The sequence below is a fragment of the Diospyros lotus genome, chromosome 1 (genome assembly GCF_014633365.1).
Source record: "Diospyros lotus cultivar Yz01 chromosome 1, ASM1463336v1, whole genome shotgun sequence".
Lineage (NCBI taxonomy): Eukaryota > Viridiplantae > Streptophyta > Magnoliopsida > Ericales > Ebenaceae > Diospyros > Diospyros lotus.
In genome coordinates this window covers 14,742,033-14,764,765 of record NC_068338.1, presented here as the reverse complement: position 1 = coordinate 14,764,765, position 22,733 = coordinate 14,742,033, and the positions used below count along the sequence as shown (strand labels likewise).

The 22,733-nt window shown below is 40.4% G+C and overlaps 1 protein-coding gene across 1 annotated transcript; it reads right to left on the bottom strand.

Moving 5' to 3' along the window:
* Nucleotides 1-18,894: 18,894 nt before the first annotated feature.
* LOC127794534 (UDP-glycosyltransferase 92A1) lies at nucleotides 18,895-20,932 on the bottom strand. The gene is made up of 2 exons (XM_052325712.1): nucleotides 19,691-20,932; nucleotides 18,895-19,580 (listed from the first exon to the last, which is right to left on the bottom strand). Exons 1-2 carry the CDS (start codon nucleotides 20,750-20,752, stop codon nucleotides 19,092-19,094), a joined length of 1,551 nt encoding a protein of 516 aa, XP_052181672.1. The 5' UTR covers nucleotides 20,753-20,932; the 3' UTR covers nucleotides 18,895-19,091.
* Between the last annotated feature and the right edge of the window lie 1,801 nt (nucleotides 20,933-22,733).

The following is a 22,733-nucleotide window of genomic DNA, read 5'->3' as shown; positions in this document are numbered from 1 at the left end:
ATGGTCCCAGGCTAATTTTTAATTGCATTTTAGTCCCTGAAAAATGGACTAATTGCGCTAATGCCCCTAATTTTTCGATAAATTACACTTTTACCCCAACCTCAAAAATTACGATTTTGCCCCCGGCTCAAAAACTGAACTTCTCTTTAAAGACCTTTATAACCCTTTGAAATATCCCAAAACACTCTCTTTAAAATTCCGAAAAAATATCGTTTCGATCTCCCTCCGTCAATTTCGAAAAAACTGCACTTAGGCCCGAATATTCGTTTTAGCTACAAACCCTTTTGTTTCTTCCAAAAACTACTGAAGGGTTACTCTATATGCCAAATATGAACTTCCTTGGGGTTCCATTGACTTCCCGGATACCCCGTACGATAATTCGGTATTTCAGCCTAAATCACAATTGCCTTTTTTTAGCTGTACCGGGAACCGTTCCCGATCCAACTTCTTTTGATGCCTAAAATCATAACTCGTATTACTTGTCGATACTATACCATTTTCCTTGGCTATCTAGGGTCCAGGGTACTCCCTCTGACTAATTCAATCGTCCAAAGTTGCGTAAGTGTACCCTATAGTCTTATTTTCCACAAAGTCCATTTATGCCCTTCATCAAATATTATTTATGACCTCAAATCATTCTCGGGTATTACATTCTCCCCCCCTAAATAAATTTCGTCCTCGAAATTTGGTCCGTGATAATTGAATCACTACTATTGTTAATGTCTCCCAATTGAAATGTCCTAATTACCATTCCTAATCCTTAGAATTTACTCATAACCTACATCTCTATATGATTCGAGCTTACCAAACATGTCTCTTATCTTCCAGAATATCTTGTTGTAGCTCAAAACAGGCGGTTACACATATCCAAAATAATTCATAATACTTAATATTATTTCTAATCGTGTCCTCAAAATACATTTCATTGACTCCCAGCCGACTTTATTGCTAATGCATATGACAAAATCACACAGAAATTGACAACATTGAACTTAACTCGACGTACCTTTCTCTTTTGTCCAGTAGATATCGTCGTCATCCTTTGACAGGTAGAAAACTCGTCCAGGGCGAGGTTTTTGAGCCTCGTTTGTTTTTCCCATTTGTTCCACCTTCTGCCTCTTTGGACATTCGCTCGAGTAGTGACCAGGTTGTTGACACGAAAAACATGTAATCCTCATTCGATTCCCGGTTGGTGGTGCCTCTTTATTCTTAGGACAATCATTTTTCTTGTGTCCTTCTTCACCACACGAAAAACATCGAATATGTCCTTGGAAACATTGTTTCCCGGAGTGTACCTTGCCACATCGAGAACATGGCTCATTGCTTTTGGAGTTCCTTCCATCTGATTTATGCTCCCCACCTTTCGGATCTTTCTTCTTCTCATCCGATCGAATCAAACTAACTCGCAGTAGATTAGTCTCAGTGGATAAGGCTCTATGCAATGCCTCATTGTAGGTGTCCAAAGTCCACGAGCTAAGAGCTTGCTGCAGTCCTACTTTCAATCCACCCACAAATTTCTGGGCTTTCTGCCACTCATCGGCTTCGTACATAGGTACATACCGGATCAGTTGAGTAAACTTTACGTCATATTGGGTCACCGACATCTCGTCAGTCTGCTTTAATTTCATGAACTCCCAAGTCTTTTCTTCTCTCCAGCTTCGAGGAAAATATTTTGTGTCAAACGCTTCCTTGAATCTAGCCCAAGTCACAGGTTGAGCTTGCCTTGGCCTTGGATCTTGTTCCACTTGCCTAGGTGTCCTTTGCAAAGCTCGCTGGGCTGATTGCCACCATCGTGCAGCGTCTTCCTCAAGCATGAATGTAGCACAGTTGACCTTATCTTCGTCACTGCACTGCAAATGTTGGAGCAGCTTCTCGGTTTGCTCCATCCAGTATTCCGCCATGCAGGGGTCGTCTTCTGCTTTTCCCCTGAACACCGGGGGTCTCTGTCGGCGATACTGATCCAACACATGAGTTGTATGCCTCGATGGCTCATTCCTCGTTACATGTGTCAGCATGCCTTCTAAGATTCTTTCCATTCGATCAAATCTATTCTCACTAGGACCTGATCGCTCCTCCTGTCGTCCATCGTTTGTGACACGATTCGCAGAACGGCTATGATGACTGCTACTACTGTCACTTTCATCTCGCTCGCTGAGATCCATGACTCTTCGAGTTTTCACCATCTGAAAAAGAAAAACACTTCCTTAATCAGTGCAAATCTCACGTAAAGATAATCTCTATCTTGGTAAAAGATCTTTCAGGTCCCACAACCATTAAAGATACCCTGTCCAAATCTCAAATCATGAATAGTGACAATTTCTAATCTCCAATCATCTTTACGGGACTAAATCCTACAACCCGACCACTTCATTTTCTAGATCAACATTTGAACTAAACACTATTGACTCGTTCCTATGAGTTGTTTCCTTGAGGTACCTTACCTCGATCCTCACAACATTTATTTTGAGATCCCTATCATCAAAATCAATCCTCAAAATCCTTAAACTCGATTCTCCAAAACACTTATCAAATCATCCTGAGTTTAATATCCCTAGGATCCTTGATCCGGATCGAATTATTTCTAACTCGATCATTCCCGATAACTACCAGTTATCTCATTACTCCACATGAAATTTCAACTATTGCCCTCGAATCGATAGTTTCTAAATTTCCAACGAAATCTATAATCTTTAAATAACCATCGCTCTAATCAGAATCCCTTACATTTCAAACCCTAATCAGAGTCTCTTAAATTCCAAACCTCGCTCTGATACCAATTGTAACACCCCAATTCCTGGGAGCGTTAACGTAACGTAAGATTCCGGGGATAAATTTTTTTTTTTTCAAACAAAAACCCATCACACAAACCATTCCCCGAAGATCCCGTTACACCTTCTCAGTATATCAACTATGAACCATTAATAAACCAAGACAGGTTCACCAACACAAATGCGGAAGCTAGATCGAAACCTCAACAGGTCATAACCAAAACCACTTTATTTATATATAAAGTTGCACCAACGTTTACATGACGTTTTCAAAAGTAAATAGCATAATTGAAAAGACATAATGTAAACTATCTGCTAATCGCCGTCACTCCTCGACGATTCCTTTCCCTTTTGCACCGCTGCCTTCACCTGGAACGTTTGAATATTCCAGGGACAAAGTCCAAATTAGATGATGAATCATCTAAGTGAGAGTTCAAAACACATTTTTCATGAATAATGCAAGACATGAAATAAACCAATATACCCGGTAAGCCCTAGCTCAAGAGAATTCCCACGCGCTTAACCCTACCATGGGGAAAGAGCAATCTCTCTAAAAGCTACGCCACCACACCGACTCGACGACACGACGACGCGACGCGATTCTAGCTTAAATGGGGCTGCCAACGCATCTCACCAGAATACGTTCCCACCTTAAGCATCCAGGAACCACCATACAATCCCAACTCCAAAATTTCACATGGACCACCTAGTCGTCCTAGTGCAACTTCCCTGGCCAAACGGCCTGGCACGGAAATCAAGGCGGCTATCCTGACATGCACACCCAGCATCAGATACCCCTATTATTCCGTCACGCCCTTGGAGAATTACGGCTACACTATCCAGACAACATCCTAGGCTGACATCCCACATGAACAACACAGTATGGATCACCTAGTCGTCCTAGTGCAACTTCCCTGACCAAACGGTCTGGCACGGAAACCAAGGCGGCTATCCTGACATGCACACTAGCATCAGATACCCCTATTATTCCGTCACGCCCTTGGAGAATTATGGCTACACTATCCAGACAACATCCGAGGCTGACATTCCATACGTACACATAAAACTCAAGACAATGCCACAATTCACAATTCAATGCATCGTATAAACAACATTTATAAAATGCAATGCACAGTTCAAAACGTTTAGGGACAAACCTCCCTCATAAATCCAACCGTCATCGGTTACCATTTTAATGCACAAAACCATTTTGCATGAAATCACCATATGTTCAGATAGAACAAGCACAATAAATCAAGTTTTGGAGGAGAACCACTCACAAGAAAGCCAAATTTTGGTAGCGAACAACTCATCTTGAACGAAACTCAGAACACCTCGAATCTTGTGCCCAACCTCAATTTTCGTGCAACTCCTCAAGTCTTTTAACCAAACCACCCTCTTACAGGTCCTCACGCGCTGCCTAAGTGCTCTACGCGTGTGATGCCTCGCGTATGCTTTAAAAACCCTCTATCCACTAAACCCGAAGCACTCTCGTCTAGCACAAATGTATCACAACTTCGAATGAGAGAATCCTTAGCCTTGAGCCCCTATTTATATGTTTAGGAAACTTAGCCACCAAGAAATATATATTCTGCAATCATTTCAAATCTTTCAAAATCTTTTCCAATCATTCCAAATCTTCTAATATTTTCTATAATCATTCCAAATCTTTTGATATCTTTTGCAAATCATTCCAAAATCTTCTAAGATTCTCTACAATCATTGTAAATCTTCTATAATCATTCCAAATCTTCTAATATCTTTTGTAATCATTCCAAAATCTTCTAAGATTCTCTGCAATCATTGTAAATCTTCTATAATCATTCCAAATCTTCTAATATCTTTTGTAATCATTGTTATCTAAATCAAATCTTTTCTTATCCAATCAAATCTTATACAAATCTTATCCTTAAAGTCATCATGAGCCTTCATCTTATCTCTAACGTCATCATGAGACTTCATCCTTATCTCTAAATTCATTTATCAAGTTTTTTCCTGAATCTCCCAAATGCCCCTAGTAAAAAGATTTCAAGAATTACACTTTGGCCCGAACTTTTGGATAATTGCACTTAGACCCTTTTCAATATGGTCCCAGGCTAATTTTTAATTGCATTTTAGTCCCTGAAAAATGGACTAATTGCGCTAATGCCCCTAATTTTTCGATAAATTACACTTTTACCCCAACCTCAAAAATTACGATTTTGCCCCCGGCTCAAAAACTGAACTTCTCTTTAAAGACCTTTATAACCCTTTGAAATATCCCAAAACACTCTCTTTAAAATTCCGAAAAAATATCGTTTCGATCTCCCTCCGTCAATTTCGAAAAAACTGCACTTAGGCCCGAATATTCGTTTTAGCTACAAACCCTTTTGTTTCTTCCAAAAACTACTGAAGGGTTACTCTATATGCCAAATATGAACTTCCTTGGGGTTCCATTGACTTCCCGGATACCCCGTACGATAATTCGGTATTTCAGCCTAAATCACAATTGCCTTTTTTTAGCTGTACCGGGAACCGTTCCCGATCCAACTTCTTTTGATGCCTAAAATCATAACTCGTATTACTTGTCGATACTATACCATTTTCCTTGGCTATCTAGGGTCCAGGGTACTCCCTCTGACTAATTCAATCGTCCAAAGTTGCGTAAGTGTACCCTATAGTCTTATTTTCCACAAAGTCCATTTATGCCCTTCATCAAATATTATTTATGACCTCAAATCATTCTCGGGTATTACATTCTCCCCCCCTAAATAAATTTCGTCCTCGAAATTTGGTCCGTGATAATTGAATCACTACTATTGTTAATGTCTCCCAATTGAAATGTCCTAATTACCATTCCTAATCCTTAGAATTTACTCATAACCTACATCTCTATATGATTCGAGCTTACCAAACATGTCTCTTATCTTCCAGAATATCTTGTTGTAGCTCAAAACAGGCGGTTACACATATCCAAAATAATTCATAATACTTAATATTATTTCTAATCGTGTCCTCAAAATACATTTCATTGACTCCCAGCCGACTTTATTGCTAATGCATATGACAAAATCACACAGAAATTGACAACATTGAACTTAACTCGACGTACCTTTCTCTTTTGTCCAGTAGATATCGTCGTCATCCTTTGACAGGTAGAAAACTCGTCCAGGGCGAGGTTTTTGAGCCTCGTTTGTTTTTCCCATTTGTTCCACCTTCTGCCTCTTTGGACATTCGCTCGAGTAGTGACCAGGTTGTTGACACGAAAAACATGTAATCCTCATTCGATTCCCGGTTGGTGGTGCCTCTTTATTCTTAGGACAATCATTTTTCTTGTGTCCTTCTTCACCACACGAAAAACATCGAATATGTCCTTGGAAACATTGTTTCCCGGAGTGTACCTTGCCACATCGAGAACATGGCTCATTGCTTTTGGAGTTCCTTCCATCTGATTTATGCTCCCCACCTTTCGGATCTTTCTTCTTCTCATCCGATCGAATCAAACTAACTCGCAGTAGATTAGTCTCAGTGGATAAGGCTCTATGCAATGCCTCATTGTAGGTGTCCAAAGTCCACGAGCTAAGAGCTTGCTGCAGTCCTACTTTCAATCCACCCACAAATTTCTGGGCTTTCTGCCACTCATCGGCTTCGTACATAGGTACATACCGGATCAGTTGAGTAAACTTTACGTCATATTGGGTCACCGACATCTCGTCAGTCTGCTTTAATTTCATGAACTCCCAAGTCTTTTCTTCTCTCCAGCTTCGAGGAAAATATTTTGTGTCAAACGCTTCCTTGAATCTAGCCCAAGTCACAGGTTGAGCTTGCCTTGGCCTTGGATCTTGTTCCACTTGCCTAGGTGTCCTTTGCAAAGCTCGCTGGGCTGATTGCCACCATCGTGCAGCGTCTTCCTCAAGCATGAATGTAGCACAGTTGACCTTATCTTCGTCACTGCACTGCAAATGTTGGAGCAGCTTCTCGGTTTGCTCCATCCAGTATTCCGCCATGCAGGGGTCGTCTTCTGCTTTTCCCCTGAACACCGGGGGTCTCTGTCGGCGATACTGATCCAACACATGAGTTGTATGCCTCGATGGCTCATTCCTCGTTACATGTGTCAGCATGCCTTCTAAGATTCTTTCCATTCGATCAAATCTATTCTCACTAGGACCTGATCGCTCCTCCTGTCGTCCATCGTTTGTGACACGATTCGCAGAACGGCTATGATGACTGCTACTACTGTCACTTTCATCTCGCTCGCTGAGATCCATGACTCTTCGAGTTTTCACCATCTGAAAAAGAAAAACACTTCCTTAATCAGTGCAAATCTCACGTAAAGATAATCTCTATCTTGGTAAAAGATCTTTCAGGTCCCACAACCATTAAGGATACCCTGTCCAAATCTCAAATCATGAATAGTGACAATTTCTAATCTCCAATCATCTTTACGGGACTAAATCCTACAACCCGACCACTTCATTTTCTAGATCAACATTTGAACTAAACACTATTGACTCGTTCCTATGAGTTGTTTCCTTGAGGTACCTTACCTCGATCCTCACAACATTTATTTTGAGATCCCTATCATCAAAATCAATCCTCAAAATCCTTAAACTCGATTCTCCAAAACACTTATCAAATCATCCTGAGTTTAATATCCCTAGGATCCTTGATCCGGATCGAATTATTTCTAACTCGATCATTCCCGATAACTACCAGTTATCTCATTACTCCACATGAAATTTCAACTATTGCCCTCGAATCGATAGTTTCTAAATTTCCAACGAAATCTATAATCTTTAAATAACCATCGCTCTAATCAGAATCCCTTACATTTCAAACCCTAATCAGAGTCTCTTAAATTCCAAACCTCGCTCTGATACCAATTGTAACACCCCAATTCCTGGGAGCGTTAACGTAACGTAAGATTCCGGGGATAAATTTTTTTTTTTTCAAACAAAAACCCATCACACAAACCATTCCCCGAAGATCCCGTTACACCTTCTCAGTATATCAACTATGAACCATTAATAAACCAAGACAGGTTCACCAACACAAATGCGGAAGCTAGATCGAAACCTCAACAGGTCATAACCAAAACCACTTTATTTATATATAAAGTTGCACCAACGTTTACATGACGTTTTCAAAAGTAAATAGCATAATTGAAAAGACATAATGTAAACTATCTGCTAATCGCCGTCACTCCTCGACGATTCCTTTCCCTTTTGCACCGCTGCCTTCACCTGGAACGTTTGAATATTCCAGGGACAAAGTCCAAATTAGATGATGAATCATCTAAGTGAGAGTTCAAAACACATTTTTCATGAATAATGCAAGACATGAAATAAACCAATATACCCGGTAAGCCCTAGCTCAAGAGAATTCCCACGCGCTTAACCCTACCATGGGGAAAGAGCAATCTCTCTAAAAGCTACGCCACCACACCGACTCGACGACACGACGACGCGACGCGATTCTAGCTTAAATGGGGCTGCCAACGCATCTCACCAGAATACGTTCCCACCTTAAGCATCCAGGAACCACCATACAATCCCAACTCCAAAATTTCACATGGACCACCTAGTCGTCCTAGTGCAACTTCCCTGGCCAAACGGCCTGGCACGGAAATCAAGGCGGCTATCCTGACATGCACACCCAGCATCAGATACCCCTATTATTCCGTCACGCCCTTGGAGAATTACGGCTACACTATCCAGACAACATCCTAGGCTGACATCCCACATGAACAACACAGTATGGATCACCTAGTCGTCCTAGTGCAACTTCCCTGACCAAACGGTCTGGCACGGAAACCAAGGCGGCTATCCTGACATGCACACTAGCATCAGATACCCCTATTATTCCGTCACGCCCTTGGAGAATTATGGCTACACTATCCAGACAACATCCGAGGCTGACATTCCATACGTACACATAAAACTCAAGACAATGCCACAATTCACAATTCAATGCATCGTATAAACAACATTTATAAAATGCAATGCACAGTTCAAAACGTTTAGGGACAAACCTCCCTCATAAATCCAACCGTCATCGGTTACCATTTTAATGCACAAAACCATTTTGCATGAAATCACCATATGTTCAGATAGAACAAGCACAATAAATCAAGTTTTGGAGGAGAACCACTCACAAGAAAGCCAAATTTTGGTAGCGAACAACTCATCTTGAACGAAACTCAGAACACCTCGAATCTTGTGCCCAACCTCAATTTTCGTGCAACTCCTCAAGTCTTTTAACCAAACCACCCTCTTACAGGTCCTCACGCGCTGCCTAAGTGCTCTACGCGTGTGATGCCTCGCGTATGCTTTAAAAACCCTCTATCCACTAAACCCGAAGCACTCTCGTCTAGCACAAATGTATCACAACTTCGAATGAGAGAATCCTTAGCCTTGAGCCCCTATTTATATGTTTAGGAAACTTAGCCACCAAGAAATATATATTCTGCAATCATTTCAAATCTTTCAAAATCTTTTCCAATCATTCCAAATCTTCTAATATTTTCTATAATCATTCCAAATCTTTTGATATCTTTTGCAAATCATTCCAAAATCTTCTAAGATTCTCTACAATCATTGTAAATCTTCTATAATCATTCCAAATCTTCTAATATCTTTTGTAATCATTCCAAAATCTTCTAAGATTCTCTGCAATCATTGTAAATCTTCTATAATCATTCCAAATCTTCTAATATCTTTTGTAATCATTGTTATCTAAATCAAATCTTTTCTTATCCAATCAAATCTTATACAAATCTTATCCTTAAAGTCATCATGAGCCTTCATCTTATCTCTAACGTCATCATGAGACTTCATCCTTATCTCTAAATTCATTTATGAAGCTTTTTCCTGAATCTCCCAAATGCCCCTAGTAAAAAGATTTCAAGAATTACACTTTGGCCCGAACTTTTGGATAATTGCACTTAGACCCTTTTCAATATGGTCCCCGGGCTAATTTTTAATTGCATTTTAGTCCCTGAAAAATGGACTAATTGCGCTAATGCCCCTAATTTTTCGATAAATTACACTTTTACTCCAACCTCAAAAATTACGATTTTACCCCCGGCTCAAAAACTGAACTTCTCTTTAAAGACCTTTATAACCCTTTGAAATATCCCAAAACACTCTCTTTAAAATTCCGAAAAAATATCGTTTCGATCTCCCTCCGTCAATTTCGAAAAAACTGCACTTAGGCCCGAATATTCGTTTTAGCTACAAACCCTTTTGTTTCTTCCAAAAACTACTGAAGGGTTACTCTATATGCCAAATATGAACTTCCTTGGGGTTCCATTGACTTCCCGGATACCCCGTACGATAATTCAGTATTTCAGCCTAAATCACAATTGCCTTTTTTTAGCTGTACCGGGAACCGTTCCCGATCCAACTTCTTTTGATGCCTAAAATCATAACTCGTATTACTTGTCGATACTATACCATTTTCCTTGGCTATCTAGGGTCCAGGGTACTCCCTCTGACTAATTCAATCGTCCAAAGTTGCGTTAGTGTACCCTATAGTCTTATTTTCCACAAAGTCCATTTATGCCCTTCATCAAATATTATTTATGACCTCAAATCATTCTCGGGTATTACATTCCATCCCCTTGGCTCTCCAATATAAGCTAAGTTAGACTCTCGGTCTATTTCTGAGTTGCTGCAAAACAAACAAAGCGCATATGTATATATGAGAAATACGCACATGCTAACACTACTACATTTCTTGGTACAAATACGTTTTGTTTGCGTGGTTCGGTATATGCACCTACATTTGCGATTTACAATGGGTTAGTTTTTAGTTAGTGTTGTCTTTGCTTGAGCATTTTTGCTTGCACTGTAATCTGTTGGAAATGTATGCCCTAAAGACATGTTTTGTTTAATTTATGGTAATGATGTTTCTTTTATTCGGTTCATGGCACATATATTATTTGCATTTAATTGTTGGAAAAGTGTCCATGCTATTAAGTAAGTGATTCATGTGATGGGTCGTTCTTCACAGTTAGGCATGAATCATGGGTACTTAATAAGCAAGAAAAATATTACTCTTGATCTTTTGATAGAACTGGGCATTCTATCATGATAAGATCATTGTGCAATAGATCTTAATGGAGGATGGCTTGCCTTAGCCAGTAAACAGTCCGTTTACTCTAATTGTACAAGCGCATTTGGAATGCGTAGAGTGGACCCGTGATAGAAGCTAATGACAAAGTACTAATTATCATGGAGCTAGTCTATCGCTGCTACTACGTGGACGAGTACTCTAATACTTGAGTATTAGTTGGTGGTCTAGTGAACCTAGAGCTATATTCTTAGATTCATTGTAGGTGAGGTCTATCAAAGATCAATATCCTTTTGAGTTGGGAGTATGGTTTCTAATTAGCTAAGACAGACTAATACAAGATAGTTTCTGTGATTCACCCCCTTGTGATTGTCCAAGAATAATCAAATAATCCAGGGCCCTGGGAACGTAACTTAAGAGTGTGTGCTTCTGGGTAGCTCCCAGTGATAAGCAAGTACATTCGAGTAGTCACGGATTATTGGACTAGTGATCTAAGGATGGTAGAAATCATTTAGAGAGGTGTTAGTACATTATTCCTTTCTAAATGATGGGTGTTACGCAGAGGGGTATTTTCGTCATTACACTAGTAGGTCAAAGACATGGCATATGCAAAATTATTCGTGGGGTCAGTGTTACCATATGGTGATAGTTGGAACACTTAGAATTACAAAATATAGCTACTAGGTAGCAGGGATATTTTGGTCATTTTAGTAGCCGTGAATAATTTGTCTTTTGGTCCCCGGGGAAGCTTGATGTAACTCATGTATTTTTTAATACATTTGGCTTGTTGGGTGAATTACATTGAGAGAGAATTATTTTATTCAGGATGGTCTATAATTAATTGGGCTAGAATAAAATAATAGTTCATTAGTTTAATTAATTAATTGGGCTAACCCAATTAGAAAATTAATTAAATAGACTTGGCCCATTAGGGTTTGTCCCACTAGGGTTTTAACCCTAGGGTTCTCCCTATATATATCTCTCTTTGGTTGTTTTTCATCCAAGGTCGTTTTTGCTCTTCTTCACCGAAAGAGAGGCCACGAGTTCGAGTCATACTCCGGAAGATCGAAAGAGTGCTTTTGAGTTCTAATGCGAAGAAGCCGAAGGATTGCAGGACAGCCGTCGTCTCCACTACGAGAAGAAGTTCCCGCTCATCCTGCTCCTATCGCTCCATTCCGTCCGGTAATCCGCCGAAAAAGTAAGTCTCCTAGATTCTAATCAATATGGGGAACGTTTTTTGATTAAAAATCGCTTCCATTGCATGCTATGTTTCCTCGGGATGATCCTTCATAATCTTGCTGGCGCAGATTTCCATGTTGGTTGAACATTAGATATAACACCCCATTTTTTCAAGCATGTTATAATTTAGGATAATTTTGGGATAATAATTTTTTTTTTCAAAATTAATGGCAAACCATATCATTCCTCATATCCATCCCAAAATTTTCATTCATCTATCTCGAATGAGAATCATCATAGATATCAAATGCGGAAGCTAAGAATCGAACCTTAACTTTAACATTAACCATAAATAAGTTTATACATCATCATCCTTCAAAACGTTTAGAATTCAAAATAGTAGAACTTAAATACATAAGCTGCATATACATATAGCCAATATATTATGTACTTTTGCGAAGTACCATTACATGCCTCTTTATCCTCATTTATGCTGCAATTTCCATCTAGAATGTTTGAATATTCCAGGGCCATAGCCCAAGTTAGATGCTAAATCATCTAAGTGAGGTCTCATTTAATAAAATCTCATGCGTGACATGCAAGTGTAAAATGTATAATCCTTCATTTCATGCTAATTATCATTTTACGACCTTACTTCCAGGGGTGGGATGTGCTTCAACATCCGTGATAGATTAGCGATATCATGATGCTAATTATCATTTATGCAACCCTACTTCCAAGGTCGGGATGCATTTACAACATCCGTGATAGATTAGCGATATCATGATGCTAATTATCATTTATGCAACCCTACTTCCAAGGTCGAGATGCATTTACAACATCTGTGATAGATTAGCGATATCAAGATGATAATTATCATTTATGCGACCCTACTTCCAAGGGTGGGATGTACTTACAACATCCGTAATAGATTAGCGATATCATCATTCCACATGCAATACATGTTAAAGAAATATTATGAATGTACATATGCATCACAACACATCATATGAATGCATTTCTAAATGTATTATGCATCTCCAACACATGACAATATGACAAATAAAACATTTTCGTATTATTTTGAAAAATAACTCTTTAGGTAGGAACACTCATCTCAAAGCTCATATCGGGCTTCTAATGTACTCAATTCGGAACCTCAATGTACCCTTGACTTAGCCTCTTAGACTTTCTCGGTATGTGTGTCCTGACATCAAAACACGTGCCCAGATAATTTCTTGGCTTCAAGCATGCTCCTCTAGCCCCAAATTAATTCTCCAAATTTTCTAGAATTTCTCGAAAGTTTTTCCTAATTTTTGTCCATTTTTTTTTCTCATTTCCCCATTTTTCTTTCTTTTCTTTTTCTTTTGTTCCTTCTTCTTCCTCTTTCTCTGTCCCTGCGCTTCCATTCCAGCCACCAGCCACCCCTTGTGCGTGTCAATCGCCGGCCACCTCCTGCGGGCGCCACCACTAGCCACCGTTCTCTTGCCATACTGCCACCGCACGCCACCTCCGCCGGCCGTTGCTAGCACCGTCGCCTATCACGCTGCTGCTCGTGGCCACTACGTGCGGCCATGGCTGCCGCTTGCTCTCTTTTTCCATCTTCTTTCATTCTTTCTTCCCACTCTCGGCCAAGCTCTCTGCTTCCTAATTTCTTTCTTCCACTTCAATCAATTTATAGCCTCCTCCACTGCTAGTTTCTCCAATTACTTCTACTTCCATTTTCAATTCGATTGCGGCACCCATATATGTATTATATATTGTATAATATATTATTACATAGTATTGTATTTGTTTGTAGCTTGGATGCTAAGATCCTCTGCTTCTAGTTAAATCCAATTTTGCTTCCATCTTTTATTTCACCGCCTTGGCCATCACGCGTATATATATATATATAATTTATATAATACACTATGATATAAGAGAAAATAAACATTAAACCTCGAATGTCATCCTTATTTCATTTGGGTATTTCTCTAATTACAATTACACCCTCAAACATTGAATTAATTTGCATTAAGATACTTAAAATCCCAAAATTAATTACTCAAAATTACTTGATAAGCACAATTTTGTCTTTGCACCCTCACCAATTCTTTATTTCATTCCAAAATCACTTCAGGGTTAATCCTTAGATAAAATCGAAGTCCTCTCAGGGTTCCATTGACTTTTCGAAAGTCCCTTACGACCATTCAATTTTTCAAGCTGTATTTTAGCTGTACTGAAAACTCTCTCCATTTTAATTTCTTTCAGCATCATAAATCTCTTCTCTAGATGCTCGTCAATATCATATCCTTCTTCTATGGATCTAAGTTCTAGGGTACTCCACTCAGTGGATTCGGTTTATTACACCAACTTCTAATTTTTTGAACTACTTCATAGTCACTTGAAAAATTCCTAAAAGTTTTGAAATTACTTTCTTTTATTTTGAGGCGTTAAATTAGAAAAAAAAGGATAAAGAAGGAAGAAAAGGAAAGGAAAAAGAAAAAGAAAAGAAAAAAAAATTGAAAAATAAGGGGAAAATGGAGAAAAATTAGGAAAAGTTTTTGAGAAATTTTAGAAAATTTGAAAAATTAATTTGGGGTTAGAGGAGCATGCTCGAAGTTAGGAAATTGTCTGGAGGCACTTTTTGATGTCAAGGCACGCATACCAAGAAATCCTGAGAGGCTAAGTCAAGGGTACATTGAGGTTCCAAACTGAGTACATTAGAAGCCCGACATGAGTTTCGAGGTGAGTGTTCCTACCTAAAGAGTTATTTTTTAAAATAATATGAAAATGCTTTATTTGTCTTATTGTCATGTGTTGAGATGCATAATACATTTAAAAATGCATTCATATGATGTGTTGTGATGCATATGTATATTCATAATATTTTTTTGGCATGTATCGCATATGGAATGATGATATTGCTAATCTATCACAGATGTTGTAAGTACATCATGCCTTTAGAAGTAGAGTCGCATAAATGATAATTAGCATCATGATATCGCTAATCTATCACGGATGTTGTAAGTGCATCCCTCCCTTGGAAGTAGGGTCGCATAAATGATAATTAGGATCATGATATCGCTAATCTATCACATATGATAAAGCACATCCCGCCCTTGGAAGTAGGGTTGCAAAATGATAATTAGCACGAAAAGAAGGATGATGCATTTTGCACTTGCATGTCACGCATGAGATTTTATTAAATGAGACCTCACTTAGATGATTTAGCATCTAACTTGGGCTGTACCCCTAGAATATTCAAACGTTCCATATGGATATTGTATCAGAAACAAGAATGAAAGAAGCATGTAATGGTACTTTGAAAAAGTATATAATGTATTGGCTATATGTATATACAGTCTATGTATTTAAGTTCTGTTATTTTGAATTCTGAACGTTTTGAAGGATGATGATGTATAACCTTATTTATGGTTATTCTTAAAGTTAAGGTTCGATTCTTAGCTTCCGTATTTGATGTCTATGATGATTCTCATTCGAGATAGATGAACGAAAATTTTGGGGTGGATATGAGGAATGATATGGTTTAGCATTAGTTTTGAAAAGAAAAAAATTATTATCCTAGAATTATCCTAAGTTATGACACGCTTGGAAAAACGGGGTGTTACATTAGAGATTCTCATGACAGGGGAAGATTGTTTCTTGTATATCAATACTGTGATCGTCATGTATTATGGACTCTTCAAGAATGTCGCTTGCAAAGAGATCAACATAATGCCTTGGTAGCTCACACGACCTTTTGCCTTTGAAGCATTTATGGCGAAGGTCATGAGAAACTCTCATCGCAGCTGATTGCGTTATTTCGCTTGCGTAGGGTTCGCAGGGACTATAATAGTCGCCAAACATCTTACAACAAAGGGGCATATGCAGGGATCACGAATCAAAGTGGTTGTAGGCTGCAGAATGTGCTAATATAAGTTGCCACTAGCAATAGCAACCTCTTCTCGTCAATCCTTCGAATAGCTCCATTAGCATTTCTACTCTTGAACTTTTGGGAACTCCTTCCGAATAAGTAGGCACCCTTTTGGTTCATAGAAAGCTCTTGCATATGCTTTTGCAAGAGCGTTTTACCCGAGGAAGATGTCATTCCAGTTTTGAATGACTGGTCCCCGAGTCAACTGGAAAAGTTGAAATAGGGCTGACATTGGGATAACACTCTTCCTTGGTGACTGACATTGCTAGAGAGAACGAACTTTCATCAAATTCAAGTTCGAGCAGCAACTGTTGCCTAAACTTAGACCTCAAAGAATATAATGTGAAGTTCTTAAGGTATATTCTCCTACTTCTCCCACTTTCCTCGCCTGGTTCTTGGACGATCAACTTGAAGAATGCTCTTGAGGCGAGGTGGGATGACACATCCTTCCCCTGAGGGCCGATTGCATTGCTTATGGGGAAAGTCATAACAGTGGGAGAAAATGCTTGACAACCTTATAATAGTAGGAGAAAAGCCTTGCAAAAGCTCACTGGTGCCTCCTTGGAAGATTTGCAGTGTGATTAATTGGGGGACACTACAGGCTTGGGTGTGAGCGTTTTAAAGGGTCCATAAACTAAAATAGCATCCTTGTGTGGGTGAACCTTATAGTCTTTGACATGGAGGATGACTTTTTGCTCATTTTCCATAGACAACGCCAAATTGTTGTTGCCTAATTACAACAATTAAATTTATTTATCTTATGAAACAGTTTGGCACAATCCAAACAAAAGCTCAAGGTCCGGGGCACCACAAGAAGGTCAACAGGTGTTGGTCTTGATCTGTTGTTCGAGAGAGCTAGGAGGATGTAGGGAGTTTCCGGATGACTTCTGACACTCTTCGAGGGCCTTGCTCGTCGAAGAGTCTTTGGATGGCTAGTTTTTTTGCAGGGTCCGAAAGGTCTTTGGAATGGTGGCACCAAATGGGTCTGTAGCAAAGGAATAATTAGAAGACATGCAGGGATCTTTCCCATGCAGACCCTCTGATGCCTAAGTCAGATGATGATGACATGAAGTAGAAGTTTGAATGTATGTATATGTGTATGCAGTATGTTCCAAATTAGTGTCTTCAAATGGGAGCTTTTTGATAGGTAGTGTTCCGATGGGTTCTTTGTGGATTGAGGTTAAAGTTTTTGAGTCCTAAGTCCAAAAAAGGTCTACTTGTTGTGTAGGAAGCAAGTATTTATAGACATTAGTGGTGGGATCCATGTTACATGTGGCATGCTAATGTGTGTGCCAACTATTTGGATGAGGTTGGAGGGCTTGGAGGTATCTTCGAGAACAAAATGTCCCGATGAGTATCTTCCAAAAGGGTTTGAAGATTCCTTTTAGTCATCAGATGACTTAGGCTCGGAAGACTCTTCGGATGAGTCTTGGGTTTCAGGGATGCTAAGGACTAAGCTACCTCGGAGATTTTTCAGACTCCGGGAGACTCTTACCTGAAAAACTCTTGAGGGTTATCAAAATCTTACCTTCTTGAAATACTTTTAGAATTTTTTAAAATTTTTTACTTTAATTTTTCTAAGGTACCCCACGACCAAAACAAAAAGTACCGAGTATAATTTACCATAAAGAATTTGCCAGTCTTTAGTGTCGTTTGCGAACAGGCATCTTCTTGGCCGCCTTCATAATTGGTTTAGCGTCTTGGATACTTTAATTGGCGGTCCAAATTGGTAGCCAACATATATTTATTAAATAAAAAATTATGAAAAAAGTATTTTTAAAATTACACTACAGATTTGACTTGTGTTATATATATGTAAATAAAAAATAAAAAAATTTAAATGAAAGCCCACTACCTGATTTGTCTGGTAGTTGCAATTTAATTTTATTTTTAAGTGAAATTTAAATAAAAGTTAATATTATTATAGTAGTAAAATTATTCTTGATTTAATTTTAATTTTTTTTCAAAAAAATATGAAAATAGTAGTTTGAATAATTATTTTATTAATAAAACTTCAAACGCACCTTAAACCAAGTTGTTTACTTATATAATAGTATAGATAATACATATCGCTTTCAAAATAATGTAAAATTGTGTAAGATCTATCTAAAGAATTTTCTTTTATTTTACCTAATTTTGTGAACGTGTGTTGGCTTTTAGGTAGAGTTGGCAAATGGGCTGGACAACCCATAGGCCCGACCAGCCTGCCTCCCAACCTAGCCCACCAAAAATGAGGGTGGTCCACCAAAATGACCCTGCCGACCCAACCTTTTTATTAAGAGCTATAGGATCATGCCAGACCCTCATTTTCTATTGCTCGACCCAACTTAACCTTCCTCCCTTACGGGTCAAATTCAACCCGACCCACAAAATGGGTGGGCCAAGCAAGATGCGGGCTGAGCTTAGCTCGGCCGACTTGCTCATTTCTCAACTCTACTTTTAAGTTATACAAAAATAAAAATTAAAAATAAATATAAAATGCATTTATAAATTAAAAATATATTTTCAATATTTTTAACTTATTTCAAAATGATTCTAAAATATTTTTAAAATTATAAAAATAACTTAAAATATTTTTTAAAAATTTAAAAAACGAGAAAAGTTTTGAAAATCTCAAAACAATACCTCCTAATAATTTTCATGTATCACAGCTGGCCTCATTTCTACTTTGTGTTCTCATTTCTTGTCCCAAAAAGGTGAATCACTCACCCCAAACGTCCCCACATTTGACCGACAAAATGTGAGAGAATTAATCATGGTGACTCAGATGGGTACAGTAACTAGACCAATACTTACTGCGCCACCATGGAGACACTTTGTGCCCAACTATGACTAACTGAGCTGCCATGCGGGCGTTCTCATTCATTTTTTGACACTTGGTTGCTAGATGGAGAGTTTTGTTCAAATTAGTCATTGATTGACCTGCCCTGACTAATTAACTATTATACATTTAAAGCTAAGTAATGGCCACAGACGAAAGGAAAATATTAATTAATTTCCTTATAATTTAAGGGAACAAACAAAAGCTTGACACATGTCTTAGTCATACCAGCAAAGCAATTAAAAAACAAAATGTACGATCAATATGCCGGCCAACACAACTCTGGTCGCTGGTATACCCACCACCTATACACCAGATGTGTAAATATTTATGTAATAATTTAACTTCAAATCTAAATACAAGTCCTCTCCTCGTCCTCGTCCCCGTCCTGGCCAGGGCCTTTGCCCGACTTTGTCGTCTTCTCGTTCCACGAGATGATGGCAGCATTGAAAAACTCATCCATTGCTTTGACAGAGGACCCCTTGATTCCACTACCAACTCCCTCCTCGTTCCTAATGGCATCTTTGATTATCTCCTTCACCTCCAGTGCTCTCCTCTTCATCTCCTTCCCCTTCTCACTCTCTTCCCCCATCACCAGCTCTATCTTGTCCACTATGTCCTGATGCCTCACCTCAAAATTAGTCCCTCTCGCCACCTCCACGCACACCCCCACCACCTCCACCAGGAACTTGGCATTGAAGAACTGCTCCCCTGCCATCGGCCACCCGATCAGCGGCACGCTCCGGCTCAGCGCTTCCAGCACCGAGTTCCACCCACAGTGCGTCACGAACGCACCCACTGCTTTGTGCGACAAAATCTCCACCTGGGGTGCCCATTGCACCTATTATTAATAACACCAAAAAATAAAATTAGCCCTCTGTTTAGTAACATTTTAACTTCTTAGATGAGATACTAGTAGTCAATCATTAGTATAATTCAATTCATCAGTACCACGACAATCCCACGTTTCTGATCCTCCACCACGTTGTCGATAAACCCCTCCGGCAGCCAGTCCTCTGCTCTGAACTCGGCCGTTATGTCGAACCCCAGCGGCGGCCGGACAACCCATATGAAATTCACATTCCGAACTTGTTCCAACGCTTTAGCCAGCTGCACCATCTGCGAGGCGGATATGGTGTTCATTGATCCGAATGATATGTACAGGACCGAATTCGGCGATTTCGTATCGAGCCAATCCAAGCATTGTTCCAGCGTAATTCCGGCCTGTTTCCCGAGTCGAGATCGGTCATCTCCGAGCAGGAGGACCGGCCCGACGGCCCAAATTGGGCGCTTCAATTGGCGCCGGAAGTAGGATAATCCGATCCGGTCGAGGTTTTCAACGGTGTTGAACAGAAGCCCGTCAGAGTTTGCCCACCCCGAGAGGTTCCTGTGCTGGAAAACCGACCATCCGTCCTTGCCGTCGGCCTGCAAGTAGGCGGCAGTGAGCTGGGTGACGTGGAACCGGCCGGCTTCGGGGAAGTCCGGTGAGGTGAATTCCGCGGACTGGGAGGCGAGATGGGGCAGGTTCAGCCAAACGGAGTGGTAACACCCCAATCCGAACCCACCGGCTCCACTGAAGATGACGTGGAACAGCCCCAGGTCGTGGGCGACCTCGGCGGACCAGCCGAAGAATATGTCGGCGACGACGCAGAGCGGCGGAGGGCCGCCGCGGATGAGGTCGGCGAGGAGGGATCGGAAGGCGGGTCGGAGCGTGGTGGAGGCCTCGAGGAATTGGAGGACGAGGGAGTAAGGGAGGACGTCGGTGTTCTCGGAGTCCGGCGGGAGGCCGTGGTCGGAGGAATTGAAGGGGAGATGAGCGAGGCGGATTGAAGAGGTGGGTGGGATTGATCGCCGGAGCTTGGCGATGTTGAGAGGGGTGTTGACAAAGATGATGGGGTAGCCTCTTTGCTCGATTTGGAGGGCTAAGGCCAGGAAGGGGATCATGTGGCCTTGACCCATGAACGGGAACATCACTATGCACCTGTTTTCTTCCATCGTTTCTCTCTCTCCCATGGTTTCTTTTTTACTTTCGGGTTCTCTTTCTGGAGAAAGTGCCAGAAAGTGGAGGGAAGCGCAGAGGGTCAAGTGAAGAAGATGACCATGGGGTGGGGTGTAGTAGCTTTAATCATCTTTCCAGTCTATTCCAATAACGTAAGCATCTTTGGATGGCTTTCTTTCTATTTTGGCCCCATTACCTCTTCAGAATTAGTTGACAATGAATAGACATCTATCCCCCCCCCCGGGCGGTGTAGAGATGAGTAGGGTTGTCTCTTAGCATCACGTGGCAAATTTCAAGTGGACCCCGTCGTCCATAAAAAGGTTCCGTCATTTTGAAAACAAAAAATTGCACTTTCCCCCACAATTAAAGATGTCAATCGCGTTTGGCATGACCTTGAGTGGACCAGACGGGCCAGGCCATGGCCCAACACGATCACACACCGGGCACGACACGACAGGACATGTAAGTTTGATCTCCCGTCCTAATTTCTTAAATGTACTCGGTAATTCCTGAGGAATGTTTTCATTTTAGTTAGGGAAATACATATTTTAATTCTTTTATTTATATATATATTTTTTAAATACTTAATTTTTTATTATTTTAATTATATAATTTCAAATTAATTGCACGTCTTGATAAATTTGTTGAGGATGATAAATTAAATATAGTTCAACGGTATAATTGAAATAATAAAAAAGTTTAAGATTATAATTAACTCGAAATTGTATAGTTTAAGAGTGTAATTGAAATAATAAAAATTTTAAATATCTAAATGAAAAAAATATACAAATAAAAGGGTTAAAATATATATTTTGCTACTTAGATTTCTTATCGTACATTGGTGGTGGACTGTCCGGGCCCAATCTCAGTCTTCTTTTCTGGGCCCAGTCTCGGCCCTTCCTCTAGGCCCAATCTTGGCCTTCTCCTCGAGCATAATCTCGGCTTAGCGCCAGCCTGTCACGACATCATTGCAACTCCCGTTGGGTATCCGCGCGACTGCCTCAGATCTCATCCTTATTAATGATGGATTTTATCCACATTAATGAGGGTTCTGTCGCCACCATGCTACCACCTAGGAACCTCTACCTCTATCGACGCCAGATAGTCAGTCTCATCACTTGCAAACGCACGACGCATGCATGTAGGAGGACATCTACTCTTTCTATATCAGCTAGCTCTTTTCAAAGCCAAGGTATGTTTCGACTTTTAACCTATTGATACACTCTCTCTTATTTACTCGAGCGTCGGAGTGCTTGCAGGTGTCAACCGCTCCCCAGATGAACCCGTCGCCAGAGCCCGTGCCCTGCCATTGCGATCCCGCCTTCGACAGTCCACTTTTGGTTAGGAAGGAACATCTGACACTTACCGTGGAGCTCGGTAAAACTTACATACCCCATAATTTCACTAGAGCCTTTCAAGCCAACCTCCTCGTTGTCATACCATGGTGCGAACCAAAAACGCCCTTACCCAAGAACTGAATAACGTTGACTATCTCCCGCAAAACTCGGTTGCCATAGAACTCCTTCTTCAGACGGTCCAGCAACTCCAGAACCAAGTTATTGAATTGATCCGAAACTAGCAGCGCGACCAACCCAACGAGTAGGTCGATTGCAATGCAAAAGGCAGTCGTCACCAACACCACCAGGGCACCCACACCCCTATTCCCCTATCTTTTGCGTCCTTGTACTTCCACAACCACCCTTTTTTTGAGTTTATCATGGCCATTCCTTTACCCGACGGCTTTCGCCCCCTTACACCTTGGAACCTTATGACGGCACCACTAACTCTCAGGACCATCTCACCATATTCAGCGCCGCCATGCTAATAAGTAGAAGTTCGGACCCGATCATGTGCCAATCCTTTCCTAGCACCCTAAGGAAGTCAGCCATGTTGTGGTTCTCGTCCTTAGAGCCGAACTCCACCCACGACTTCTCCAAGCTAGCCACCCACTTCCTCACTCATTTCTCCACTAGCCGAGCTCATCATAAGACATCG